A 23,567-nucleotide genomic window follows, 5' to 3' on the forward strand; every position below is an offset into this window, starting at 1 on the left:
AGCTAACAAAATAAAATTAAATAATTTAAAATTTCTTTTGCGAATAAGTAATGCATTCGTTAACATATTAAAAATACAAGCAAATATAAGGTGTAAAGTCTTAGTTCCATCTCTTTTTCGATCTAACCTGTTTCCATCTTTTCACCCTGTGGGTGAAAAATGTTATCAGTAAACAAAGGATGTTGCAGCCACCAAGCCAGCAGCCACTGCAGCCACCTCCCAACTGTGTACCCTGAGGGGATTCAGGATGGAGAAAAGCAGGATACTGGCCCTAGGTAGCTAAGGTGCATGGCAAAGGAATGATTTCAGTGAGCCCAGACTCTTGCATCTTCCCATACACAGAACAGCGCTAAATTCAATAACTTGAGATGTCTGGTTTTCTTCATTAACAGTAATCTTTTGATGTTCCAGCTGTCTGGTTTCTGTTGCAAAACTCCTGTATATCCTGGCTCCCCTCTGCCTCCTTGGAGCAGTGCCTGAGAGTGCTCTGGGAGGCTGTCTTCCAGGCTTAAGCCCTTAGAAGATCCTCTGAATAAAACGTAATTCTCCACTTCTAGGTTGTGCGTTTTTTTTTTCAGTCGACAACCTAGTCCCCTTCTCCATGTATCCCCTGTCAGATAATAATTTTTATTAGTTTCTCATGTATCCTTTCAGAGTTTTTTCATGCAAATACAAAGAAGTATGAAAGTATTCTTTTTGAATTAATTGCTTAAACTTTTTGTCTTCTGTTTTATTAAGATATAATTGATTCACAACACTGTATAGGTTTGAGGTGTACAGCATAATGATTTGACTTACATACATCATGAAATAATTATCACAATAAGTTTAGTGAACATCCCTCATCTCATATAGATACAAAATTAAAGAAACAGAAAAAAAATTTTTTTCCTTGTGATGAGAACTCTTAGAATGGACTTTCTTAACAACTTTCATATAAAACATATAGCAGTGCTGATTATCAAAGGGAATAACTACCCAAGGTGGATGAAAATCATCTGGGTACATAGACCAAACTGAAGCACAGTCCACTTCCACAGCTGGTGCAGAGCTGTGCTCCTGACTTTCCCTGGGCACTCAGTGAGCCCCACAAACCCAGAGAAGCACCATTGCACCTGGGGATGGTGCAGAGACCCCCCTCCCCCAAATGTATTCTTATTCTCCTTCATCCTTTTAACTCCAAAGTAACTTATTGGTCTGTATCTTTCTTTTTCTTCTTAACAGTGTATTTTGTAGATCTTTCCATATCAGTGCATAGAAAACTTCTTCAGTTTTTTTTTAATAGCTGCAAAATATTTCTTTTAATGTGTATACTGTACAAGTTACTTAACCAAGCCACTGCTGACGAATATTTGGGTTGTCTCTAATCTTTTGTATGCTAGCTCACATTTATTGGACTAAGCTTACTATATTCCAGGTGCTGTCTAATTGCTTTACTCGGGTTCATTAATGTAGCAACCCTTTGAGTTAGATAATATTATTTCCACTTTTCCGATAAGGGAACAAGAGGATCAAAGAGGCTATGCAACTTTCTCGAGATTTTGAACAAAGACTGTCAACCTTTAGAGCACATATTTGTACTAGTGAAACACAAACTAGTACCCTTTATTGCTTTCGGGGAAAGTCCTACTTTTAAGGAAAAGTCTCTAGTTGTTGTGTTTACAACTGTTTTCCATTGGTTTCTAAGATTTTATCACAAACATTTGAAAAATTTGTACAATTCAGGATTTTACTCCTTTCCACCACTCATTCTTTACTCTTTCTTGACCTGTGGAGTATGTAATGATGAACCTGATATCAAAATATATCTGTTTAAAGACAGTTTAAGGAGGTAGTGTTTAAAATTATGGGATAGACTGACATTTTCTGAAAGTGATTGATTTTCATTTTAGGGTATAATATGCTGAAGTCTTAGTCTGAGAAAAAAAAACAAACCACCTTTTTTTACTTGGGCACCACAAGTTTAAAGTGAAGAGCAAATAAATGACCTTGCCCTTTGATATTCACACTTCCTCTGCAGGATTTTACCCAATACAGTTGTAGAGCCATGGAAATCTTTGCATTTCGTATCTGCTTTCTCAGAGCTGTTTGACTTCATTCAAGTATAAACCAACTGAAATGTTTCTTAGACTTGCAGGCTCCTGCCACGTACTGCAAAGAACTGAAAAACCCAGATGATAGCTAGAAACCCAAACAAATCCGGGTCCTCTCCTAAATTTAGCAAGTGCCTGCCACTATTGAAAACCATCATGACAAAATGTCTTATCGCCTTCTGATTGTCATTTGATCCTTGCCATCTGCAGCCATCAGGACCACCAGGGCAAAATGTGTCCAGTGTTGTAAAGGGCAAGCATATCTTACCTAAAAGGGAAGTGTGAAGCCCTGTTCATACTACTTAATATTTAAACCTAAAACAACATTCTTATGAAGGACTTGATGCCAGCAGAGAATACTCATCTAGTGACCTCACTTTAATGCACAAGGGTAAGCTGTGACAAAGTGAGAGAGTGGCATGGACATATATACACTACCAAACGTAAAATAGATAGCTAGTGGGAAGCAGCCGCATAGCACAGGGAGATCAGCTCGGTGCTTTGTGACCACCTAGAGGGGTGGGATAGGGAGGGTGGGAGGGAGACGCAAGAGGGAAGAGATATGGGAACATATGTATATGTATAACTGATTCACTTTGTTATAAAGCAGAAACTAACACATCATTGTAAAGCAATTATACTCCAATAAAGATGTTAAAAAAATAGAAAAGTAAAAATTATACAAATAATATTGGAATAAACTGTCTTATTAGAAAAAAATTAATGCACAAATCACAGTATTTAGGTGTAATGACAAAGGTGTAATGATAAAGCATTAACAATAATTATTTTGCTGAAATCTTCCTTTAGCTAAGTCATTGCCTAGCAGCCATTTTTCTTTCTCAAACTATTCACACAGTGACAATTTAATGGAAAAAGAGATACCATCTGGAGTACTTATTAGCTTAACAAGCCCTTGACTGGGAGTCTAAGACGATTCCATGTTTCTCATTCCCTCTGAGTGGTTTGACTCCAGAGCCTAACGCTGTTGTTTAACTCTAGGGACTGGAGCATGCTTGCCACTAGGGGGTGCTGTTGCTTCTTTACTCCAGCCTCTGGCGGTTTCAATTCTGACTTTATCAGACTTAACAGAAAAAAGGAGGTTTTATCCTTCCCGAGTGTGTTCCTCGTATGTCCCAGAGTAAGTGGAATATGTTGGAACAATTCAGAACAAAACAAAATAACTCGTAAATGAAATAGGCTTGTTAAAATGTTTTCTAGTATCTCTCCGAGATGGACCAGAACAGCTTCTTGATATCATCAGTGGTCTAGCAGTTTCATTAGGGTCTGGGGACAGTAACAGTTTTTGAAGTGCTACTTCAGGAAGTGGGGACTAGTGGGGAACAGGGAGTGTGTCTCTGCAGCAGAAGGGGAGAGGACTGGGTCCTTGCAGACTCTTCCACTGTCTGGCAGAAATCTGCTTCCCCTTCTACTGATTCAGTGTTGGCTCAGACACAATTTGCCAAAGCCTGTCACATGTACCAGTTTTGGGGTTGTTAAAAATAAAAGTTCTGGGACTTCCCTGGTGGCACAGTGGTTAAGAATCTGCCTGCCAATGCAGGGGATACAGGTTTGAGCCCTGGTCCGGAAGAGCCTATGTGCCATGGAGCAACTGACCCCGTGCGCCACTCCTACTGAGCCTGTGCTCTAGAGACCGTGAGCCACAACTACTGAACCTATGTGCCACAACTACTGAGCCCACATGTCACAACTACTGAAACCCGTGCACCTAGAGCCCATGCTCCGCAACAAGAGTAGCCACTGCAATGAGAAGCCCGCGTATTGCAGCTAAGAGTAGCCCCCGCTTGCCGCAACTAGAGAAAGCCTGCGTGCAGCAACAAAGACCCAACGCAGCCAAAAATAAAAAATTAATTTAAAAAAAAAAAAGAAAGAAAAAGAAAAAAAAGTTCTGTGGTCACATGAATTTGGGAAATTCTGGTTTTAAAAAGTTTTAAAAAGTTTTACTTGCTGTAGAACTTTCAGAACATTTAATTGACATTACCCTGTGCATTGCTCTTTGTGAATCTAAGGCTGGGGATTTGCTAGGGGTAGATACTCTAACAGTGGTTCTCAGTGGAGGGTGGTGATTTTGCCTCCAGGGGACATTTGACATTGTCTGGAGACATTTTTTTTTTTTTTTTTTTTTGCGGTACGCGGGCCTCGCACTGTTGTCGCCTCTCCCGTTGCGGAGCACAGGCTCCAGACGCGCAGGCTCAGCGGCCATGGCTCACGGGCCCAGCCGCTCCGCGGCATGTGGGATCTTCCCAGACCGGGGCATGAACCCGTGTCCCTTGCATTGGCAGGGGGACTCTCAACCACTGCGCCACCGGGGAAGCCCTGGAGACATTTTTGATTGTCATGACTGGGGAAGGGTGTTATAGCCATCGAATGGGTAGACACCAGTGATGCTGCTGACCGTCTACGCACAGAACAGCTCCCCCCGCAACCCCCGCCACTCCACCAACAAAGAATGATCAAGCCCAAAAGGTCAGCAATTCAGAGATTGAGAAACCCTGCTCTATAACATACACAGCTTGTTATACTCACTCAACCACGAAATTAATTATCTCTTCTTGAACTGTCTTGTAGGACTAGAGTGGAAAATCTGTGGGGTAACTTTGCCTTCAGTTTATCCACAATGTTTTAATTGCTGTGTGGTGTGGGCTTCCCTTAGTACTACTCTTTGACCTCCATGTGGCACTTTCTATGTTGACTGGCCGTTCCTTGAAATTCCCCTCAATTGGCTTGACAATGAATTGTTTTGGTTTTCCTTCTTCTGTAACCTCTCTCCCTCATGCCAAGATATTTTGTCCCAAAGAGATCTACATTTCCAGTTATGTGTTGGATATTTTCTTCAAAATAAAAATGTCCCGTTTCTAAAACTACCTCTTTCTCATCAACTTCCTATTTCCCTCCTTCATTGATTTGTTCTTAAATTCTTCCAATTTTCTCAGTCAATCTGATATGTGATTATGTTTAATCACTAAGTCTGGTGAACCCTCTGGTCCTTCGTCTTTCTCTTCTCAAATGAGACCTTGATTGCCCCTTGTCTGATTACTGAAATAAAATCCAAATCACACTTCCTGTTTCCTCTCCTTGTCCTTTCCATGTAGCCCGCACACTACCAGTGTGTAAATCATCCTAAAACATCACTTTGATTCTTTCCTTAAAACTTCCAGGGAGCGAGTTCCCATTGTCCTTTGAATAAAGTCTACACAACTTTTTCCGGCAGTCAAATTTCCCACAGTGTGGCTCCCACCTATATTTGAAACCTTTGTTCCAATGGCTCCTCCATTGAAATTCCAGAAAGAAAAAACACTGTTGATATGAGAGCAAAGCTGTGGAGAGGGGCAAGTGCAAAGCACTTGGTGAAAGGAAGTTTTTGTAAACTTTTTAGATTTAATTTCTGGCATACAATCTCTGGAAGCCAAACAATGCAAGTTCTAAATTATCGCAGATACATCTGTATGTGTGTGACATCCTCTAGACTAAGGAAACTCTATAAATGGGCTACTATGACCTTTACAGCATGTAAACGATGAAAATAAAGAAGGATGTTGCTCAAGCCTCCCATCTGTCAAAGCCCCTAGCCTATCATATTATGCAACCTTTGTAAATATTTGTTGAATTTAGAATGAACAAATTAATGAGCGCATGCATGAATGAATGAAAAAACTGTGGCAGGTGCTGGTGGTGTCCTGCCTATATCTTGCAAATACTGAAAATACCTGCACCTTTCTACTGGAAGTCTTTTTTTTCTTTCTTTCCTGGCTACAGATGTGTTCTCAACCTACCCCCAGTTCAAGCTGGAAGTGTCAAAGAGTTGATGAGTCCAGAAGCCACCCTTAACCAATGATAAACAGGGTGTTGGTAAATATAGCCTTACTCCCTCGTTGGAATAACTCTGAGATGTGCTCTTCAATGTCTCCCAGATTTCCTCATTGGGACTGAGCTATAATTGCCTCAGTATCTTGCATGTTAAAGTACCTTGTATTGACTTCCTTTCCTTCCCAGTCTCACTTTCTTATCCCTCAACAGTACTTTCACTTCACAAAACAACCCCCAAAACACAAGAAACCCCCAAACCAAAAAAACTAAAAAAAAAAAAGACTACTTGCAATTGAATTCTTGTCTCAGATCTGCTTCTGGGGGAACCCAAACTAAGACAGCCACTGAATGTGGAATTGTACATTGAGTGCTTAAGGAGAGCCCATGACGTCTGGAATTCATGCAACTGGAGTTGAATTAAAAAAAAGAACTCTTTCAGGAATCAGACATCATCTTCTCTGTGGCAAATTTTTTTCCCACACAAAGCACTAACAGTTTGAACAAAAGATGTGGAAGTTTTTCCTCTGGAAGACCACCATTAATTTATAAACGGAGGGTGGGGGTCGTTCTTTATTATTCAAATTTTTTGGATATAAAAAGAAAAAATATTAAAACTGGAAAATATTCACGAATGGAATGTTTAGTTATAAAATTATTCTCAGTTCAAATTTCCTTTCCTCCTTCACACTTCTGTCACTCCTACCCATAATGCCCTAACAGCAAGTTTCAGAATATTTGGCCAAGCCATGCAAATAAAACTGTAGCTCACAAAAAACCCAAACCAAACCAAAAAAAAAAAAAACAAAAACTGTAGCTCAACTTTAATAGAAAATCTGAAATCTTGCAAAAATGCAGCCTTTTGTGAAATCTATGAAAATGATGTTGGAGAAGTGCTAGAATCAATGCAAAGCCATGGAAAGTGAAGATCTAGCAGAATAAGACAAGGCAACTGAAGAAGAGAACAGAGACATGGTTGATGACTGTGACAAGAATTTTCCAACAGAGTGATCTGAATATCATAGGATTAAGGGCTGTTCTTGGGGAAATTAGTGATGCCTTTAAATATGTTTGCAAAAAAAGATGCTCTTTTTGATCATTCAATGATCATTTGATCATTGAAAGTCAAGCATGAAGGGATGTGCATTATATTGTGTTAGGATATATATATTTTGGGGGGATTCCACTCCAGAATGTTCCATTTACATTTTGAGTGACAGAATTGCATTTAAATTTTTTCTTCCACAAAGTGTTTAATTTCAAAGTCTGTTGTATAACACCCTTTTAGAGAATCATGAAAACATCTGCTTGGCGTGGTAGATCGAAACGGGAAGGAGGCTTATCCCTTGCCTTACACAGAGTCTCCTTTGGTTGAAAATCACTTAAACACTGAAGTGAGAACATTTGCTGCTTTTCTTGATTTACAGATGTTTTCTCAGAACTACACTTCCAAACAGTCCCAGCTGACTGTAGCTAAGGCCTGGGTAAATTGATAAGATGCATCTGGTTTCAAGACACAGACTAAGTACAGGGCAGGCTCTCCGTGTCCCCAGAGAACCTGGTTGGGGTCACAGCTGAGTCTTGGAACCACTTGCTCTATATATGAGTGCCAAGTGAATCCCCAGCAGGGAGAGACAGGCGAGGAGTAGACTGCTGGGCTCTTCCTCCTGTTGAAAATTCACTGGGCACTGGAGGAAGAAATTTTCCTTCTGTCTTCTGCCCTGAATGTTTTCCCAAACATGAAGGTAAGATAACTTCATTATTTTTGTGAACAAAGCTAACTCAAAAGGGAGTAAGGCTTAACTTAAATAACTCAAAAAAAAAAAAAAAAAAAAGAGAATACATGGGAAAATAGGAAAGAGAAATCTCCGAGGGTGACTTTAAAAAAATCCTTAATTAAATATAGTTAACAATTCAGCCAAAGTGAATTTGTTTTTCTTTTCTTGCAGTTAATTTATTGGTTTAGAGGTCTGGGAATCAGAGATTGAGACAATGTTTATGAAAGTCCCAAGAAAGCCATTAAGAAATAAAATACAATAATACAATTGTTATTCCTTAGGGAAAAATTCCCTCCCACGGATTTTGTTTGTTTGATTTGGAGTCATCCAATGAACCCCCATGATCTGACTTATCTAACAGCTTTATAGAAAAGTGAATTTGGAGACTTGCAACTTTAGAGTTTGGAATCTGGATGAGAAGATAAGGCTTGTGAGAGTAGAAGATACAGATAAATGGAATGAAACTAAAGGTTTACCAAAAACACATATTTGTCTAATGGAAAATGGCCAAATGTTAAGGATAAAGAAATGCAGGACTGAAGAGAGAAATCACTTTGTTTGGTAAACAAAAGTTTACCAAAAACACATATTGGTCTAATGGAAAATGGCCAAATGTTAAGGATAAAGAAATGCAGGACTGAAGACAGAAATCACTATCATGGGATGCAAAAATAAGTTGAACCTGCTATTACAATTTTATTATTGCAGAGGTTTGTATTTAAACTTTAAAAATTTTACATTATAATGCTGGAACAATAATTTCTCAGCCCTGTCAGCTGCTAGATTGCTTTTGTCATCACTATGCCACCGATTTGCAATACTGAATCTACGCTCACTTTCCAGGGGCTTTGGAGGCGGAGTGAGAGGCGGGTCTTGAGTAACTCATGGGTGAAATTACATTTAATTAAGTTATTGAAAATTACACACAAATCATAAATTTAATTTGTTTAATGTTATGATGCTAGAACATCAAGTAACCATACAAAGTTAGAATTATGATATAATCTAATCTCTATCACTCTATCTTGTATTTTTATTTAAAAATTTAAAATGCTTGTTAGCTCAAAAAGAATAGGATGCATTTCCTAGAGTCATCTAGCTAGTATACTTTCACCTAATATTTGTATTAACCATCAATCAATTTCCTTACTTATTTTATGATGAGACATCTTAATAATTGTTTTGTGCTTAAAGATGGATCATTGATTATTATGACATTTTTCTGCTGGGGTAACATATTTACTTTTATCTTTCAGTTGGTTGATAAAATATCAACAAATAAAGAAATGATTTCTTTGTGAGTTGCATGCAGAGTTCTCACCTATATTTGAAAGTAGAGATTCATATTTTTACAGTAAATCTGAAGGGTATGCTTTTGTGATACATTTCAGAGAAGGTAAACTTAGGCTATGAAGACACCACTAGAAATGGTTTTCAGGTCTGGCCTTTTAAGAGGAAGTATTCTTTTTTCTCCCCCGCGGCCCGCCCCCCCACCATTCATGTGAACTAAATTCAGAGAGGTGGTCCCAGAATTCTTTTCATTCTCTTTGTATCCCTTGGATAGGAGATAACTGGGTCTGAAGTGTTTCAGGCCTTTAGAGCAAAAAGTGTTTCCCTCTGAGCTGGCTGTGGTCTGGACCTTCACTTTCTCTTCCATGGACTGAGAAGAACCTGGGGTTTGTAAACCTAAAGCATGATTCACATGGTGCTGGGATGTGGTCAGGCACAGGGATGTCTCAGATGAGGGCTTTTCTGCTTCCTCGCCACACCCAGAGCTGATCTGATGTTATCGGCTGTCTTCTGTCAATTATACTGTGATGGTGTTTGTGCCTTTAAAAAAATGTCTTTTTCCAGATTCTAATACTACCATCTTGGCAAAAATAAGTTCAAAGAGAAGATAATATCGATTATTTCTCCACTCAGAGATAACCACTATTAACATTTTAATCTATTTCTTTTCAGACTTTTATATGAGCATGTACAATATATATTTTATGAAATTGCTATCAATCTAGATCTGAATCTTTTTGCTCACTATATCATAAGCATGTTCTCCTGTCATTGTTCAATCTATAACGTGCTTCTAATGGCTACAAAGTACTCAAATCATATTATTGTGCCCTTTTGCATTTCTTTATCGCTAGAAGTGTTGCAAATTGATGTCTATTTCTGATAAAGATGTAAGTAAATTGATTTTAAAATCTACCTTCTTCTTCATCTGTTTGGTGCCCTATGTTCTAAATTTATTGATCAAGATATTAATTAGGGCATGCTAAGAAATTAGATTTGATTTTTCCATACTTTTTTCTCTTGGAATTTGGAACCCAGTGTATGCTACAGAAATTAATGTTTTTTTTTTTTTTTTTTTACCTCAAATGGGCTCATGATTCAACAGACAAATGTAAAAGACCAGATGTGGAGAAATTAGAAGCATAGAGACAATGGTTGTAGCTGAAACACTTCAGAGGAAGGAGGTAGAGCTAATGCTCATTCAGTCATAAGAAAGAAGAGAAGAGAATTCTGGGAAATGTAGTCCCAGCTTAGCTACATTACACACTGCAAAGATACGATATCTTTTCAACTAAGCAATTCTTTTATAGAGTTAACTCAGATGTATGTCTATATCAGTCATTAATTTGTTTATTAATTTATAATTGTTCTATCTTGTCCATTTGATGAGATACTCTTTCCAAAGGCAAGGAATGATAACTGCTTCATTTTTCAGGTACTCAGCTCGCAAATTTTCAAGACATTCTTTTGGTTAAGAGATTCAGCTTGTATAACTCATGAACTTGTGATAAGCAGATCTTCATGGGTTATAATATATATACAAGGAAGATGGTGGCAAGGTTATCTTTTCTGATGAAAAAGTATATCCCTTAAAACTTCGTTGACATTTTAAAAAATATGTAATAGAATGTTAAAATGGATTTTTTCACGATGCCTGTTTTGCCTGAGAGTCAAAGGCCAATAATAATAGGTGCTCAGTACCCTCACATTTTAAAGTGAGATATTGTACATTCAATGTGGTATTATTGCAATACCAAAAGAGTAGCCCTAAATTTGTTTGGTGACCCTTTGGCCATCTCCATCCTCAAAAGTATGCAATATTGTGTCCCTTGGAGCATGAGGGTGTATAGGGAATGATACCCTACTCACGTTTGAGAAAATCTAAAGGCATAGGCTGGTTCACTGCCCTGTGGTTAGCAAGTAAGTCAACACAGCAGTGTTGGTTACATCCTGACATCCAGAGTTTGACAGGGCAAGGATGTGTGCAGGTATCCCATGGACCAGATGTGGACCTTTAGAAAGGGGCCAGACTTGGGTTGTCAGGGACTCTGCCTGGGAGACGCCTGCAGGATGAAGCAACCCCAGCAGACAGCATCAGGAAGCAGGCACTGGTGAGACTCAAGAGAGCTGAACAAAGAGACGAATGATTTGTGCCAGAGAACAGTGGTTGTAGATTCCCAAAGGAGGGATATCCAAAGAATGACAAAAACACCATGAGAGATAAAGAATTGGCATTCAAACATCCAACACACCCTGATTTACCAGCACTGGACTCCAGCTGCGTCGGGCAAGCAAGATCCTTTTGGCTTTTGCCCCTCTCACTCGTGCTGCGCTGACTCTGGAGAAGACAGGCATCCTGGGGAGGTGGGGAAGAGAAGAAGGAGAATAAAGCAGAGGAATTTTGAAGTAGACCCCACCCCTCCCGCAGGACCTGGGAGCAGGATAGACATTTAAAATTGGATGATACATTGAAATTTGACTGTTAGATTGTTCCAGAACGCCTGGCAGTGACTAAAAGAGCTATGAGATAGGCTGGCCCAAGGGCAGGAAAAATGAGTTGACATAGTACAAAAAAAGACATATTGTTGAAAAGAAACAACCCACTGCAGTTTATAATAAAAAAAAAAAACCCAACGTTTAAAAGGTGTTGCTTTCCATTATGTGCTTCACGTGTTTGTTGAAAAATCAGAAAAGTATCCACAGCCTCTCCCACCACTGTTCCCATTTCCAGGGCGCCCACAGCTGTTGGGACCTCTCTGCCCTTTGGTTATATGTTAATCAGATTATAGGCTAAAAACTCTGTAAGGCTGTAAAAGGCAGAAGTAGGCAGCTAGGATTTTACAACTGAAAAAAAGATACCTAATAAGAGGATGGGTGATCTAGGAAGGTGAGTAGAAGCATCTGGAAAAAGTGTTGGGAAGCCATTCCACAGCTACCCTGAGAGAAAAGAGGTTTGGGGAGATCAAGAGAAGAGAAAGAACATTGGCCTGGTAAAATGTGAGGTAAGATGATTTAAGGACTTTTTTTACTGGGTTATGAATTGAATGTGTTTGGTATTTTTAAGGAGTCTCCAGTACAGATTTGAATTGTATTCCCTTTCACCTTCAGTTGTCAAAGTAGGAAAATACATAGAAATGAAAATAAAATAATAAAAGTCACCTATGATTTCACAACCAGAAATGAACTATTCTCCTTGTTATGTTTCTTTGTAGATTTGTTTTCAATACACATTTGATTTTCAAACAAAATGTAATCACATTTTACATACAGTTTCATAACCTGTCAGATGCTCAATATTTAGGCTGCTGCTATCACATGAATGTGATTATAAAAGGCCTCTGTGGTGTTTTAAAGACTGAAGGAACCACCCGCAGAGCTAAGGACTGTGATGAGTATCATGGCATCTCTGGCTAGGAATGTCCCTCCACTTTTGATTTTTCCATTTAGGAATCTATTTCTCTTTTAGCTTCTCAGCCCTTGAAACTGTTCTTCTTTCCAGGCATTCTCTTCTCTGGTGTCCTCATGGGTACCAAAGTTAGAGAAGAGAGTGGAGTAAGGAATTAAAAGATGATGGGACCCTAAAGAAATGTTTGTGAACTTTTAACTCTGGGGAGTCTTTTCAATTTATTTGTCAATGACATCACCTAGCCCCTAGTTGTCTTTCCAGAAATGAATAATGGGAGGTGAACTCAAGAGAAATGTATTAGAGACTTCCCTGGTGGTGCAGTAGTTGAAAATCTGCCTGCCAATGCAGGGGACACGTGTTCGAGACCTGGCCCGGGAAGATCCCACATGCCGCGGAGCAACTAAGCCCGTGCGCCACAACTACTGAAGCCCGCGTGCCTAGAGCCCGTGCTCTGCAGCAAGAGCAGCCACTGCAATCAGAAGTCCACACACCGCAACGAAGAGTAGCCCCTGCTCTCCACAACTAGAGAAAGCCCACGTGCAGCAATAAAAGACCCAATGCGGCCAAAAAAATAAATAAATAAAAGAGAGAATTGTATTAAATTTTTATGTAAAATGAAAACTTAGAAGTCAAGCAGAATCATCAAGGCTTCTCCATGGTTCTTTCACTCTTTCTATTCCCAACTCACAAATCTTGACTTGTACAGATGTATTCACTTTTGACTCATTAAAGCAATGCTAACTAAAATATTGCTTTATTGTTTTTTTTTCCCCCTCCTAGGCAATAAGTTTATTCTTCTTGGTGGGATTTATAGGAGAGTTCCAAGTTTTTTCAAGGTGAGAATTTTTTGGATTGTGTGTGGAAATCATTAACAATCATTTCTTTTATTTTAAGGAAATTCTTAACTATGGTCTGATTTTTACATTGCAGCCTGAGCATGTTTAACCCTTCAACACTTTTTTTCTTTCCCTTTTTTAGAAAAGGCAATTATAGAGAAAGTGTGTTTTATTCTTATTCTTATTTTACTTTATTTTATTCCCTATAAGGAAGAAACCTGAAGACTAAAAACACCTCAAGGTTTCCTGCTTCTCCCAGTACCATGGTTTTACCTGCAATTCAGGGAATGGCAGCTGACTTACACATCTTAGAGCAGAATTTGATTTTTAAATGTAATCTTTGCAAAATAGTCTTTGGGATTTTAAAAGTTGAGAGTTTTTTTAAGAAAATAGGTTTATCGGCTCTTGAGACCTGGAAAAAAGCCAGCATCATTTACTCATGGCCTTGCTTTGCTTTCACTGTCTGATGGGAGAGGACCAGGTCAGTTTACCTCATCGAACTGTCAGAACATGTGTCTGGAGGTGTGCCAGTGACTGGGACACAGAGGAGCCAGACGGTACTGAGAGTAGAGGGGGTGATTGAGATCTTGAAAGAGTTGATTTCAATGCAGGTGTGATAAGGGCTCTGTGAGGGGACTGGACAGGGTGCACAGAGGAGGTGAGGCCAAGCGAGCTTCCCTTCCCAAGCCTCAGTGTTTGGGGAAGGCCTCTGCCTGTCTCTGGGAGATAAAATAGACACATAGCATTAAGTTCAGATTGTTTAAAGGTCAAAAACACTAAGGCATTTGGATCACTGATGCCATATCAAGATGACAGGTTAGCAAGATTAGCCCCATAAGGGCACCTGAGCCACAAATGGCACTCCTTATCTGCAGCACCTGGCAGTGCTATGCTTAACTAAGCAGGAATCACCTTGACCTGAGATGTCTCCCAGGTTAGGAATGTACTCAAAGTCCAGAAAGCAGGAGTCCTGGTTCCTCTACCCCTTGTAAAGTGTGGTTTTAGGTAAGGCTTCCTTAATCTCTTTGGACTAAGCAACATGACCTCTTGGACACAGCCAGAGTTAAGCATTGTAAGAGAGTCAGCTTGCCATCTTCCACATGTATTTTATTTGGGTGGAATTCTTTGAGCTCAACTTGACGCTACTGTACTTGGGTGTGTGCTTGAGAAGTGACCTAGATAAACAGGGGGAGCACGTAAAACTCAATTCTCGTCCATTTAGCCTTTGCCAGATTTTGGTTTCCTACTTCTCATACGGTCGTTTTAGAGCTTGTTGTCTCTCAGTTAAATTTCTGTATAGCTCTTCAATTCATCGTCCAAATCCTGTCAAAGGCCATAATACCTTCCTTTTATATGTTCTCACTTAGCCTCCCAACTTTAGACACTCTCTTATGTGTATTTCCACAACGCATTGTACTGTACACATTTCTGTTAGGAAATCTATCTCATTAGCTATACTGTACAGAGGATCATGATTATTGTGTTATGATTATTTGTTTACACATCTGTGTCTTCATCCGCCCCTCTACCAATTGTCAGTATCCTATCTCTTTTATGTATATAGCTCTAGTGTCTAAATAGTGCCTGGTACATTCTAGATATTTCATAAATGAAATTTAATAAATCTCTGAAAAAGTGAGTCCTTCCCACATATATTTTTATATATTTTGGGATCCTCTTGGTGCCTCTTAGGAAAAAAATTGTGAAGCAATTTTTGACTATTCTTGCCAATTTTTTGTCTTCTCTCCTACCTTTCTGTCGGCTTCATGATGGACAATTTGACACTATGACAGTGCCTCCTCGCCAGTCAATTGCCAGTGGGCTTCCTATGCCCCTTGGTCAGAATGCAATGGTTGTACCAAGACTCAGGTAGGACCATGTGAAAACTTTGTATTTACTATTTATATGTAGAAATAGCTTAGGTGTGGACACAATGGCATTAACTTTTGAATGTTGTTTTATTTTTTGAAAATGTAATTAGTAATTTTGAAGGGAAAAAGTATGATTTATTTCATACTTAATATTGTAATAAAAAATTTCTGCATTCTCATTTTTCTTGCAGGACTTTTCTAAATCTTACATTTGAGCCTAGAAATATACATAGGAGAGACACTAAAAGCAACTCACCAACTCTTTCACTATCAGAGAAATAAGAATATCATGAAATGAAATTAGTAGATAATTCAAAATTTCATATTTACTGGATTCAACTTTTCTTTTCATTTGAAACAAACACTAAAGAGTAGCAAAATAGCTGCTTCGCTTTACCTAACTAATAGTGAATGACCATGGAAAGTCAAACATTTTTAAAGTTTAATACAAAAGTAATATAAATAAAATACCAGACTTGACTGAGAGATTATAGAGTACTTCTAAAAATGTCCATTTTTTTCCTTATTATAAATTAATCATTGGAGAAAATGATTTATAGTTTTATAAATGAAATAAAATGGTCTATTTCTATATAAATAAAGAAAACACTACTTATAATTCTACCATTTAGAAGAAACCAATATGTCAGCATTTTAGTATTTACTCTTTCAATTTCTCTTCTTTTCTTTTTTATTCCATGTAAGCACAGATCTGCTTTATTCTTTTTGAATAGCTACATGGCATTTTATTGTATGAATGTACATTTAAAAAATTTAATTCGAGTTCTACTGACTGGCATTTGGGTGTTTCCTCAATTTATTTTCTTTCTATGTGCTTATGATTCTTAAAATAGGATTATTTGATCATGATTTTGTATTCTATTTTAACTTAACATTATACTATCAGCATGAATTTTGACAGCTGAATTATGTTCCATTATATGTATATACCAATCTTATTTATCCACTTCCTATTGTTTGAGATTTAGGTTATTTATATATTTTGTTATTATGAATAAAACTTTAGTGAACATTTTTGCACATAGATATGTCTTTTTTCTGATAATCATCTTAGGATAAATTCCAAAAATACAATGTTGGTTTCAAAGGTTCTGAACATTTGAATGGCTAAATTTTTTTTTTTTTGTACTGAGATACAATTGACATATAACATTATATTAGTTTCAGGTGTACAACATGATTTGATATTTGTCAAAGATTTTAAAGGTGGTTCAGTTTAGATAAAAATGTGCACCTAAAATCATTTTAAAATTATTAAAATAACAGAACCATATTATAGAAGATAACTTGTGTTTTGAAACATCGTCATTATCCTCATTTTTCTTATTTAGTATCTACATGAGGGGTATTTACAAAACAAGTTACACAAGTAACTAGGATTTGGTTTCTGGCAAATATAATATTAGATGACAGCTCTGATTACAGGCAAACAGGTACATGAATAACAAAACAAAAGTCAAACAAACACCAACTTCAGAAAACATTTTTATAATTTAAAAACAAGTTAAGGAAGAACATTAAGTAGAGGTAGATCGAAGGTATTTTTCATATGAGTAATTTTTTTGTGTGAAGATCATCATGCTTAGATTATAAAAACAGAATTTTCACCCAGAAGAAGACAAGTGAAAATGAAAAAGGGGTCATAAGATCAGAATTTGATAGGTGAGAATGAGACCCTGAGAGCAGACAGCCATCAAGGTCATCCTGGTGTCTATGGAGAAGGAAAACATTACTTATACGACAACGCAATCTATGCTTTGGAACTTCAGGAAAGCACAATGTTACTAAGCCACGTATAAGAGGTGTCTTCATCAATTAAATACAGAAACTAAAAAATTTACTAAGAAACTGTACTGAGTTCCATTCCTCACTCATACTCCTCTATGACTCCTCTGCTTAGATGCAATGAAAGCCCCAGGCTGTTGCAAACCTGCTCAGAGTTCAAATTACATATCTGTGACCCTTTGTTCCAATTTAGGATGAATGAATAGATTCAACTTTGGTTTGTATATCTAGTCTTCCCTGTTGCTAAAGGTTTAAATTCTCTGGAATCTCAGATTTTGTCCATTTTTATTAACTGGTAAGAGTTGAGTATAGGAAGAGGCTTAAAACATGCACCTTTGATTGCCTTTGGGGAGGAAAATGATTTTGCAGATCTTTCTTTTTGTTTAAACATTAGATACATGTCTTCATATTGAGTAAATGAATTTTAGAATGAATTAGTTTTCTCATTTGCCTTAGAGATTTCCTCAAATTTTTTTCTACCCCCTCCTACCTCACCCCACCCTAAGATAGGCCTTTGACATCTTTCCCATTTCAGAGGTCAGTAATTTTGGTTGTCCAGTAAAGTATCATTGTAGATGTACCTTCACCTGTGGACCACTTAGGCTTCTGTTTTGTAAATTTGACTTCCATGTTAGCATATATGTCTCTCTGGATTGTTTTGCCTCACCTTGCCTTCCTGAAGAAGGCTTAAGGTTCAGCTCAAATTAATTACCACCACTTTTCTAAAGGTTTCCCTTACTCCTGTTCATCTTAACTTCCCTTCCCAATATGCTTACTCTTCCTCCAGCAAAATTCACTTCACCTTTTCTAATTAGCTCTTGGTACATTGCTTTGGCAAAAAATTAGTCATTTTGTGTTGTGATCTGGTCTATCCAGCATACTTTCTTAAAGATTCACTAATTTTTTTTTTCATTCAACCCTAAGAGTAAATATATAACTGGGAGTGCTCTATAAATAATAACCCAGGTGTCACTGTACTCAAAGACAAGTGGGTTTCTGGGTGCATTGATTTTGTAGGCTTTACTTCTGTAGTACACCAGAACAATTTTACAAACATTATTTCTCCAATTGTATTAATTTATCCCAGATTTTATTTCTCAGATAAAGGAAACTGGAGATATTGAAAAGCTATTTGGTTTGTATTTAGACTCGCAGGCGGTCAGTTGCTGTTTATGGGCAGTATGGCGGCCATCCCTGTGTTGGAAGTGCTTTTGAACCACAATCGTGTGAACCTACACGAGGATGTCCAACAGAAGAGGGATGTGGAGAACGTTTCAGGTGTTTTTCAGGTATTTGCTTCCCATAGGTTCAGCACGCAGAGTGTAAGTTCAAATGCTATTTGTTTAATTTGCTCAGTATGTATTTGTTGAATTGTACTGCATTTATATTAGCCTATAAGTTAATTTTCCCCCAAATCAGTTGGATTTTTATTGGCATATTAGTTACACACTTAACTGTCATTCTTTTAAATGCATGGGTGTCATCTGGTAATAAAGGTGGGGATACTCTTTGCTTCTTTGAAAAAGAAATATGGCTATTGACAGACCCAAGCAGTTCTTGACATTGCATTTTTGGTGAAGATGTGGAATGAGTCTGGAATGAAGACTGAAATTGGGCAAAAACAATATTACTGCCCAAATTATTTTTATTTTTACAAGAAAAGCAACTCTAATTAGTTAATCAAGGAGCAATACGGGTCATCTCTATGCATGGAGAAATGAAACAGTTTTGGATTGAATAATATTTGACCTATTGTCTATGTTGCATTTGTGCAGAAAGGTTAATTCAACAACTTTCAGCAAACATTTATTATTCTTGTTATGTTCCAGATACAGAAATGAGGGTTGTGGATGTAGAATGAAACACATAGCCTCTTCCCTCAAAATTCTTAAAGTTTTGTGGGCAAAATAGTACATAAATATTTCCTGTGTTAGACGTGTTTTTTAACAATACCTGTCAAACTCCTATTGTACTTTCAAAACCCAAATCAGATGATGCCGCCTTAGGGAGACCTATCCTAAAAGCCCAACTGATAGAGCTATTTAACAGGTTACTTTTCTGTGTTCTCTATGTACATTGTATCATCTGTAATCTGAAGTATTTGTTGCCCTGGATATCTTTTGGTAGACTGAACTCCTTGAAGGTGTGTATTATATTTCTTTTATTTTTGCATCTGGAGTGTGTGGTACATAGTAGACTCTCAACAAATGTTTGCTGCATTGGATCAAGTGACAGCATAGTGGGATGTGCTATCAGGACAGTTTTGTGCCATGCATACTATAAGGGCACAAATGAAGGGCATACATTGTAGCTTGTGGGGCAAGGGTGGTTTCTGAGAGGAGGTAATATGTGATTTGATTTTTGAAGAACTGTAGGTGCAAAGTCAGTGGAGATGGCAAAAAGGTTGGTCTTTGATTTATGTAAGTGATCCAGTATGACTAGGGCGTAGGAAGCTAGTAAGAGAACGGTTGGATATAATGCGGAGGGAGGCCGGGGCTAGATCATCTGGTACCCTCTAGTGCTTCCTTGTGCTTCTGGTACCCTGGGCTTATATCTATCACAACAATTACATTTCTGAATTGTAATGATCTAACTTCATACTCTTTCCTATTAGATTGTAAAGTATATGAAAACCCTGGTGAATACCCTTTTTATTCATATTTGTATCCCAACACCCAAGAGTGTCCCGAACAGAGAAGGTGCTAAAGAAATGTCGAATTTTAAACTTTTAATCCAGTTCTCATGCTCTCAAAGCATATATATCTAAATCACCAAGAAAGACAGCACTTTGGCATCTTGGTCAGTGATTACAGAAGAGAAATGGAAAGTTGAAGGGCAGGAAGTCAATCTGTCTTCCCAGTGATTGATTGGCATTGAGTGATTTTGGAGAATTCAGACAAAGTGCTTAATGGCTATGGGTGAGAGCCTGGAATTTGAATTCAGGTTCTATTTTCAATTTTGTGTCCAGCCAAGGTCAGAATCAATTTGCATGTTGAAAAATGAGGACCAAAATAATCAGCAGTCCTTCCCTGGGCACTGAGGGTGTATCTCAAACTCACATTAGAGTATCAGTGTTGTGTTGAGGGTCCAGGGTGAAATCTTTTGATCGCAGGTAGCGTTTTCCTTTTCACCTCTTTTATTTTTGTGTGGTGGCTTTTCTTGTGTTCAGGTCAGTGCATCAGCAGATCTTTGGTTTGCAATGGGGATTCTGACTGTGAAGAGGACAGTGCTGATGAAGACAGGTGTGAGGACTCAGAAAGCAGGCCTTCCTGTGACCTCGATAAACCTCCTCCCAACATAGAACTTACTGGACAGGGGTAAGGTGTTGGGTGTCTTCCTGTACACATCGATGGGTTGTAGTTTTTATTTTGTTGTGTTTTATTTTGTGGTTTGGTAAGTCTAATAACAAATCACCTAATAGTCAAGACTTTGCTTAGAGCTCTTTGCCACATCCTGAAACAATTTAAAAATTCCTATCTATATACCTGTAAATATATGTGGTAAAGCATAGAGGGACAAGTTGTCCCTGGACTGTTGGGTTTAGCACTGAAAGTCCTGCATCTAAGGAAATCCTTCAGACCTGGGAAATCCTGGCCAGTGAGTCCCCCTATGGGAGGGAAGGGGGGAGAACTAATTCAATGATGTGGGGCTACTTAAGGGAACGAAGAAACAACAGAATGAGAGCAGCGGAAGAAGAGAGAAAGTGTGTTGGAACACTCAGACTGAAAAGTAATCATCTAAACTAGCTGGGAACTTTCAAGTGAAGTTGAGGCAATCCTGTTAGCCTTTTTAAAAAGAATTCTGAAAAACTTTTAACGGTCAGACCCAAGTTAAAGTTTCAAGGTTTTAAGATAATCTCTTTGCTTAGATGTGATTTTTCTATACTACTATGAAATTCATTAATGGAAAAATGGTAAAGTTACTTTATAGAGTATACCAGTTAGCATGCTAAAAGGCCGACTAGTTGTAAATCATTGTAGAGAGTTCTCTCTCTTCAAGAGTAATCTTAATTGTTTGTTTTTTTCTATAGATTCAATTCAAAACCAGCTGTTGCCATAGATACAAAAGGGCTGTGTGTTTCCTAAATAAGTTCTTAGGCTAAAAGGATGTTGGGTTTCCCCAGCTATTAGTTTTAACCATTAGAGCAAGCAGGGGGAGTTGGGTAATGCATAGTGTGCTCTAGGAGGCTTTTTATTTGAGCTCTCCCAGAGATGTTTAACTGTAATGTATTTCAAGAATATCTAGAGTTCTCTAATGATGCCTGTTTCAGCAAGTGGTGTTTCTAGTTTTTAACAGCCTTTTCTTCTTTCATTTTTTTAAAAACAGTTACAATGCGCTCACAGGCCAGTTTAGGAACAAAGTCCTCAACACTAAAAGTTTTGGTGGTCAATGCAGAAAGGTGTTTAGCGGGGATGGGAGAGATTTCTACAGACTGAGCGGAAATATCCTCTCCTATACATTCCAGGTACTTAATTACATTGATTTGATTTCTTTCTAATCTGTGAAGTGTTGCCAGAGATCGTTATTTATATGATATTGATTTTTTTTGGTATTTTGTTGAGAATTTACTTGTGGCCTCATATGTGGTCAATTCTTAGAAATGTCTTATATAGGCTTAAAAAGAATACATTTTCTTTTTTTAAGAAATGTTTTATTTATTCTTAAAATTTTTTAATACAATTTTTAAAGCTTACTTTCCATTTACAGTTACTGCAAAATATTGGCTCTATTCCCTGTATTGTACAATACATCCTTGAGCCCATCTTACACACAGTGGTGTGTACCTCCCACCCCCTCACCCCTATATCGCCCCCCTCCTTTCCACCAGTTTGTTCTCTATATCTGTGAGTCTTCTTCTTTTATGTTACATTCACTATTTAGGAATATATATTCGTTAAATCTGTGTTATAGGGCAATGATACTTTTAATTTATGTCATTCAAGCTGAAATATCCATTGTCTCATTTCGAACTCCATACTCCATGTGGGTCCAGAACCTGATGGTCTGTCCCTGTGTGGGTGTTAAAACCCAAGGCCCTGCTCATGACTGGTTGTGATAGTCTCCTAACCACTGCCACAGTGTCACCTTACTTAAAAATGTTTTTTTTTTTAATTATGAAATATTTCTATGTACAAAAGGCTGTGAATAACATATACTTGCAGTTTGGAGAAAACTAATAATACAAACAGGACTATATATGCCCACCACCCACCTCAAGAAATAGAATATTACCAGTGACTTAAAGGCTCCTATCTACCTCTCTCTGTCACATCTTCTCTACCTGTACTGCCCATACAACCACTATCTTATATTTTGTATTAATCATACAAATGAGCTTCTCTAGTGCAGACACCAGGAACTCGAACTGCTGCTTTGTAGGCTATGTTTAGGTTACACTTCACTAAAGTTTCCAAAACCTATATATGACCAATCTATACCCCACCAGCAGTGTGGAAGAGTGGCCTGTGTTCCACATCCTTGCCCGCATCCACACTGCCACACTTTAAAATTTTGTTTATGGTCTCAAGGTTTCCTCTGCAGGCTTCTGCTTCTTGCAGGCTGTTTCTGTCATACACACGTAAACTCATCCTGTTGATTGATTTCAACACAAAATCTACTCACACAAAACAGTAATGGCTTTAGGGGAAATTCCTGAAGATTTAGAGGGAACATAGAGGAGAGATTGTCTACCTCATAGTGCCAATGCATCCGAGGAAAACAGTCGAGATCCTCTATCTTAAATTGTCTGTCCTTCCACAACCTAAGCCAAAAGAAGTTTCTGGTCTCATCCTGTTTTAGCCTCTTTCTTGCTCATCTCTTCCAAGATCTCCTCTCTCATGCCTTTCCTCCCATCTTCCCAGAGCTCAAAAATTTCCAGTTCAGCCCTCCTTACTGATGACTCCCAAATTTGTAAACCAAAACTATTAGGATATTCAGAAGGAAGGGGCTTTAGTTTACCAACATTAGTCATCTTCAGAAAGCAGTTCTGATTATGAGGAGCAAACCCACCAACCTCCGACTTATAATGGAATTAAATTACATTTAAGAGTTACTGAATCATGAAAGTAGAAAGTGGAACTGACTTGAAAAATAATCATAGCTACCAATTTTTGAATATTTCCTGTGGCATCTGCACTATTTTAGGCAATTTGTGTAATTTTAATCCTCACGACATCTGTGGAAAGTAAGTAATATTTTACTGTTTTATATATATAGAAATTGAGGCTCAGAGGACTTCAGCAGACTTGCTTCAAGTCACCAAATCAATAAGCAGTAGAGCTTGGATCCAGTCTGTCAGATTTCACAGCCCTTCATTTTTCTAGTATATTTTACTCTCCCAATGTGTTGTATTAACTGCTTTTTTGACTCTAAATTCTGCTTGGTGAAAAACCTATATTGTAATTTACCCTTTGGCCAGAAGGGAGAATGTGAGATAGGCATATAAAGAGAATTTTTTCTCCTCATATTACTAAGAGGATGTGTTGATAATTCTTTCATAATTATAAGGGGGAGAATCGCATATATGTATATATATATGCATATATATGTGTATGTGTGTGTGTGTGTGTGTGTGTGTGTGTGTGTGTGTGTGTGTGTGTATGTAGTCAAATTTAGAAAGTTACAGAACAGAGGAGGTAATAAGGGAGAGAATTTCTGACATG

At 37.9% G+C, this 23,567-nt stretch overlaps 1 protein-coding gene across 3 annotated transcripts in view; it reads left to right on the top strand.

Annotated features, from left to right (window-relative positions):
• Window positions 1-5,899: 5,899 nt before the first annotated feature.
• Window positions 5,900-23,567, top strand: part of C7 (complement C7) — a 54,889-nt gene continuing 37,221 nt past the window's right edge. Inside the window, exons 1-6 of one of the 3 annotated variants that reach the window (XM_067730595.1) lie at window positions 5,900-7,663; window positions 13,173-13,228; window positions 15,022-15,097; window positions 18,053-18,194; window positions 20,075-20,222; window positions 21,232-21,370. In XM_067730595.1, coding sequence (XP_067586696.1) covers window positions 7,658-7,663; window positions 13,173-13,228; window positions 15,022-15,097; window positions 18,053-18,194; window positions 20,075-20,222; window positions 21,232-21,370 — 567 coding nt within the window. In that variant the 5' untranslated portion in view covers window positions 5,900-7,657. The remainder of the gene's footprint in view (window positions 7,664-13,172; window positions 13,229-15,021; window positions 15,098-18,052; window positions 18,195-20,074; window positions 20,223-21,231; window positions 21,371-23,567) is intronic. The other 2 variants (XM_067730596.1, XM_067730594.1) reach the window with 2 other exon arrangements.

The sequence above is a fragment of the Pseudorca crassidens genome, chromosome 3 (assembly GCF_039906515.1).
Source record: "Pseudorca crassidens isolate mPseCra1 chromosome 3, mPseCra1.hap1, whole genome shotgun sequence".
Classification (NCBI taxonomy): domain Eukaryota; kingdom Metazoa; phylum Chordata; class Mammalia; order Artiodactyla; family Delphinidae; genus Pseudorca; species Pseudorca crassidens.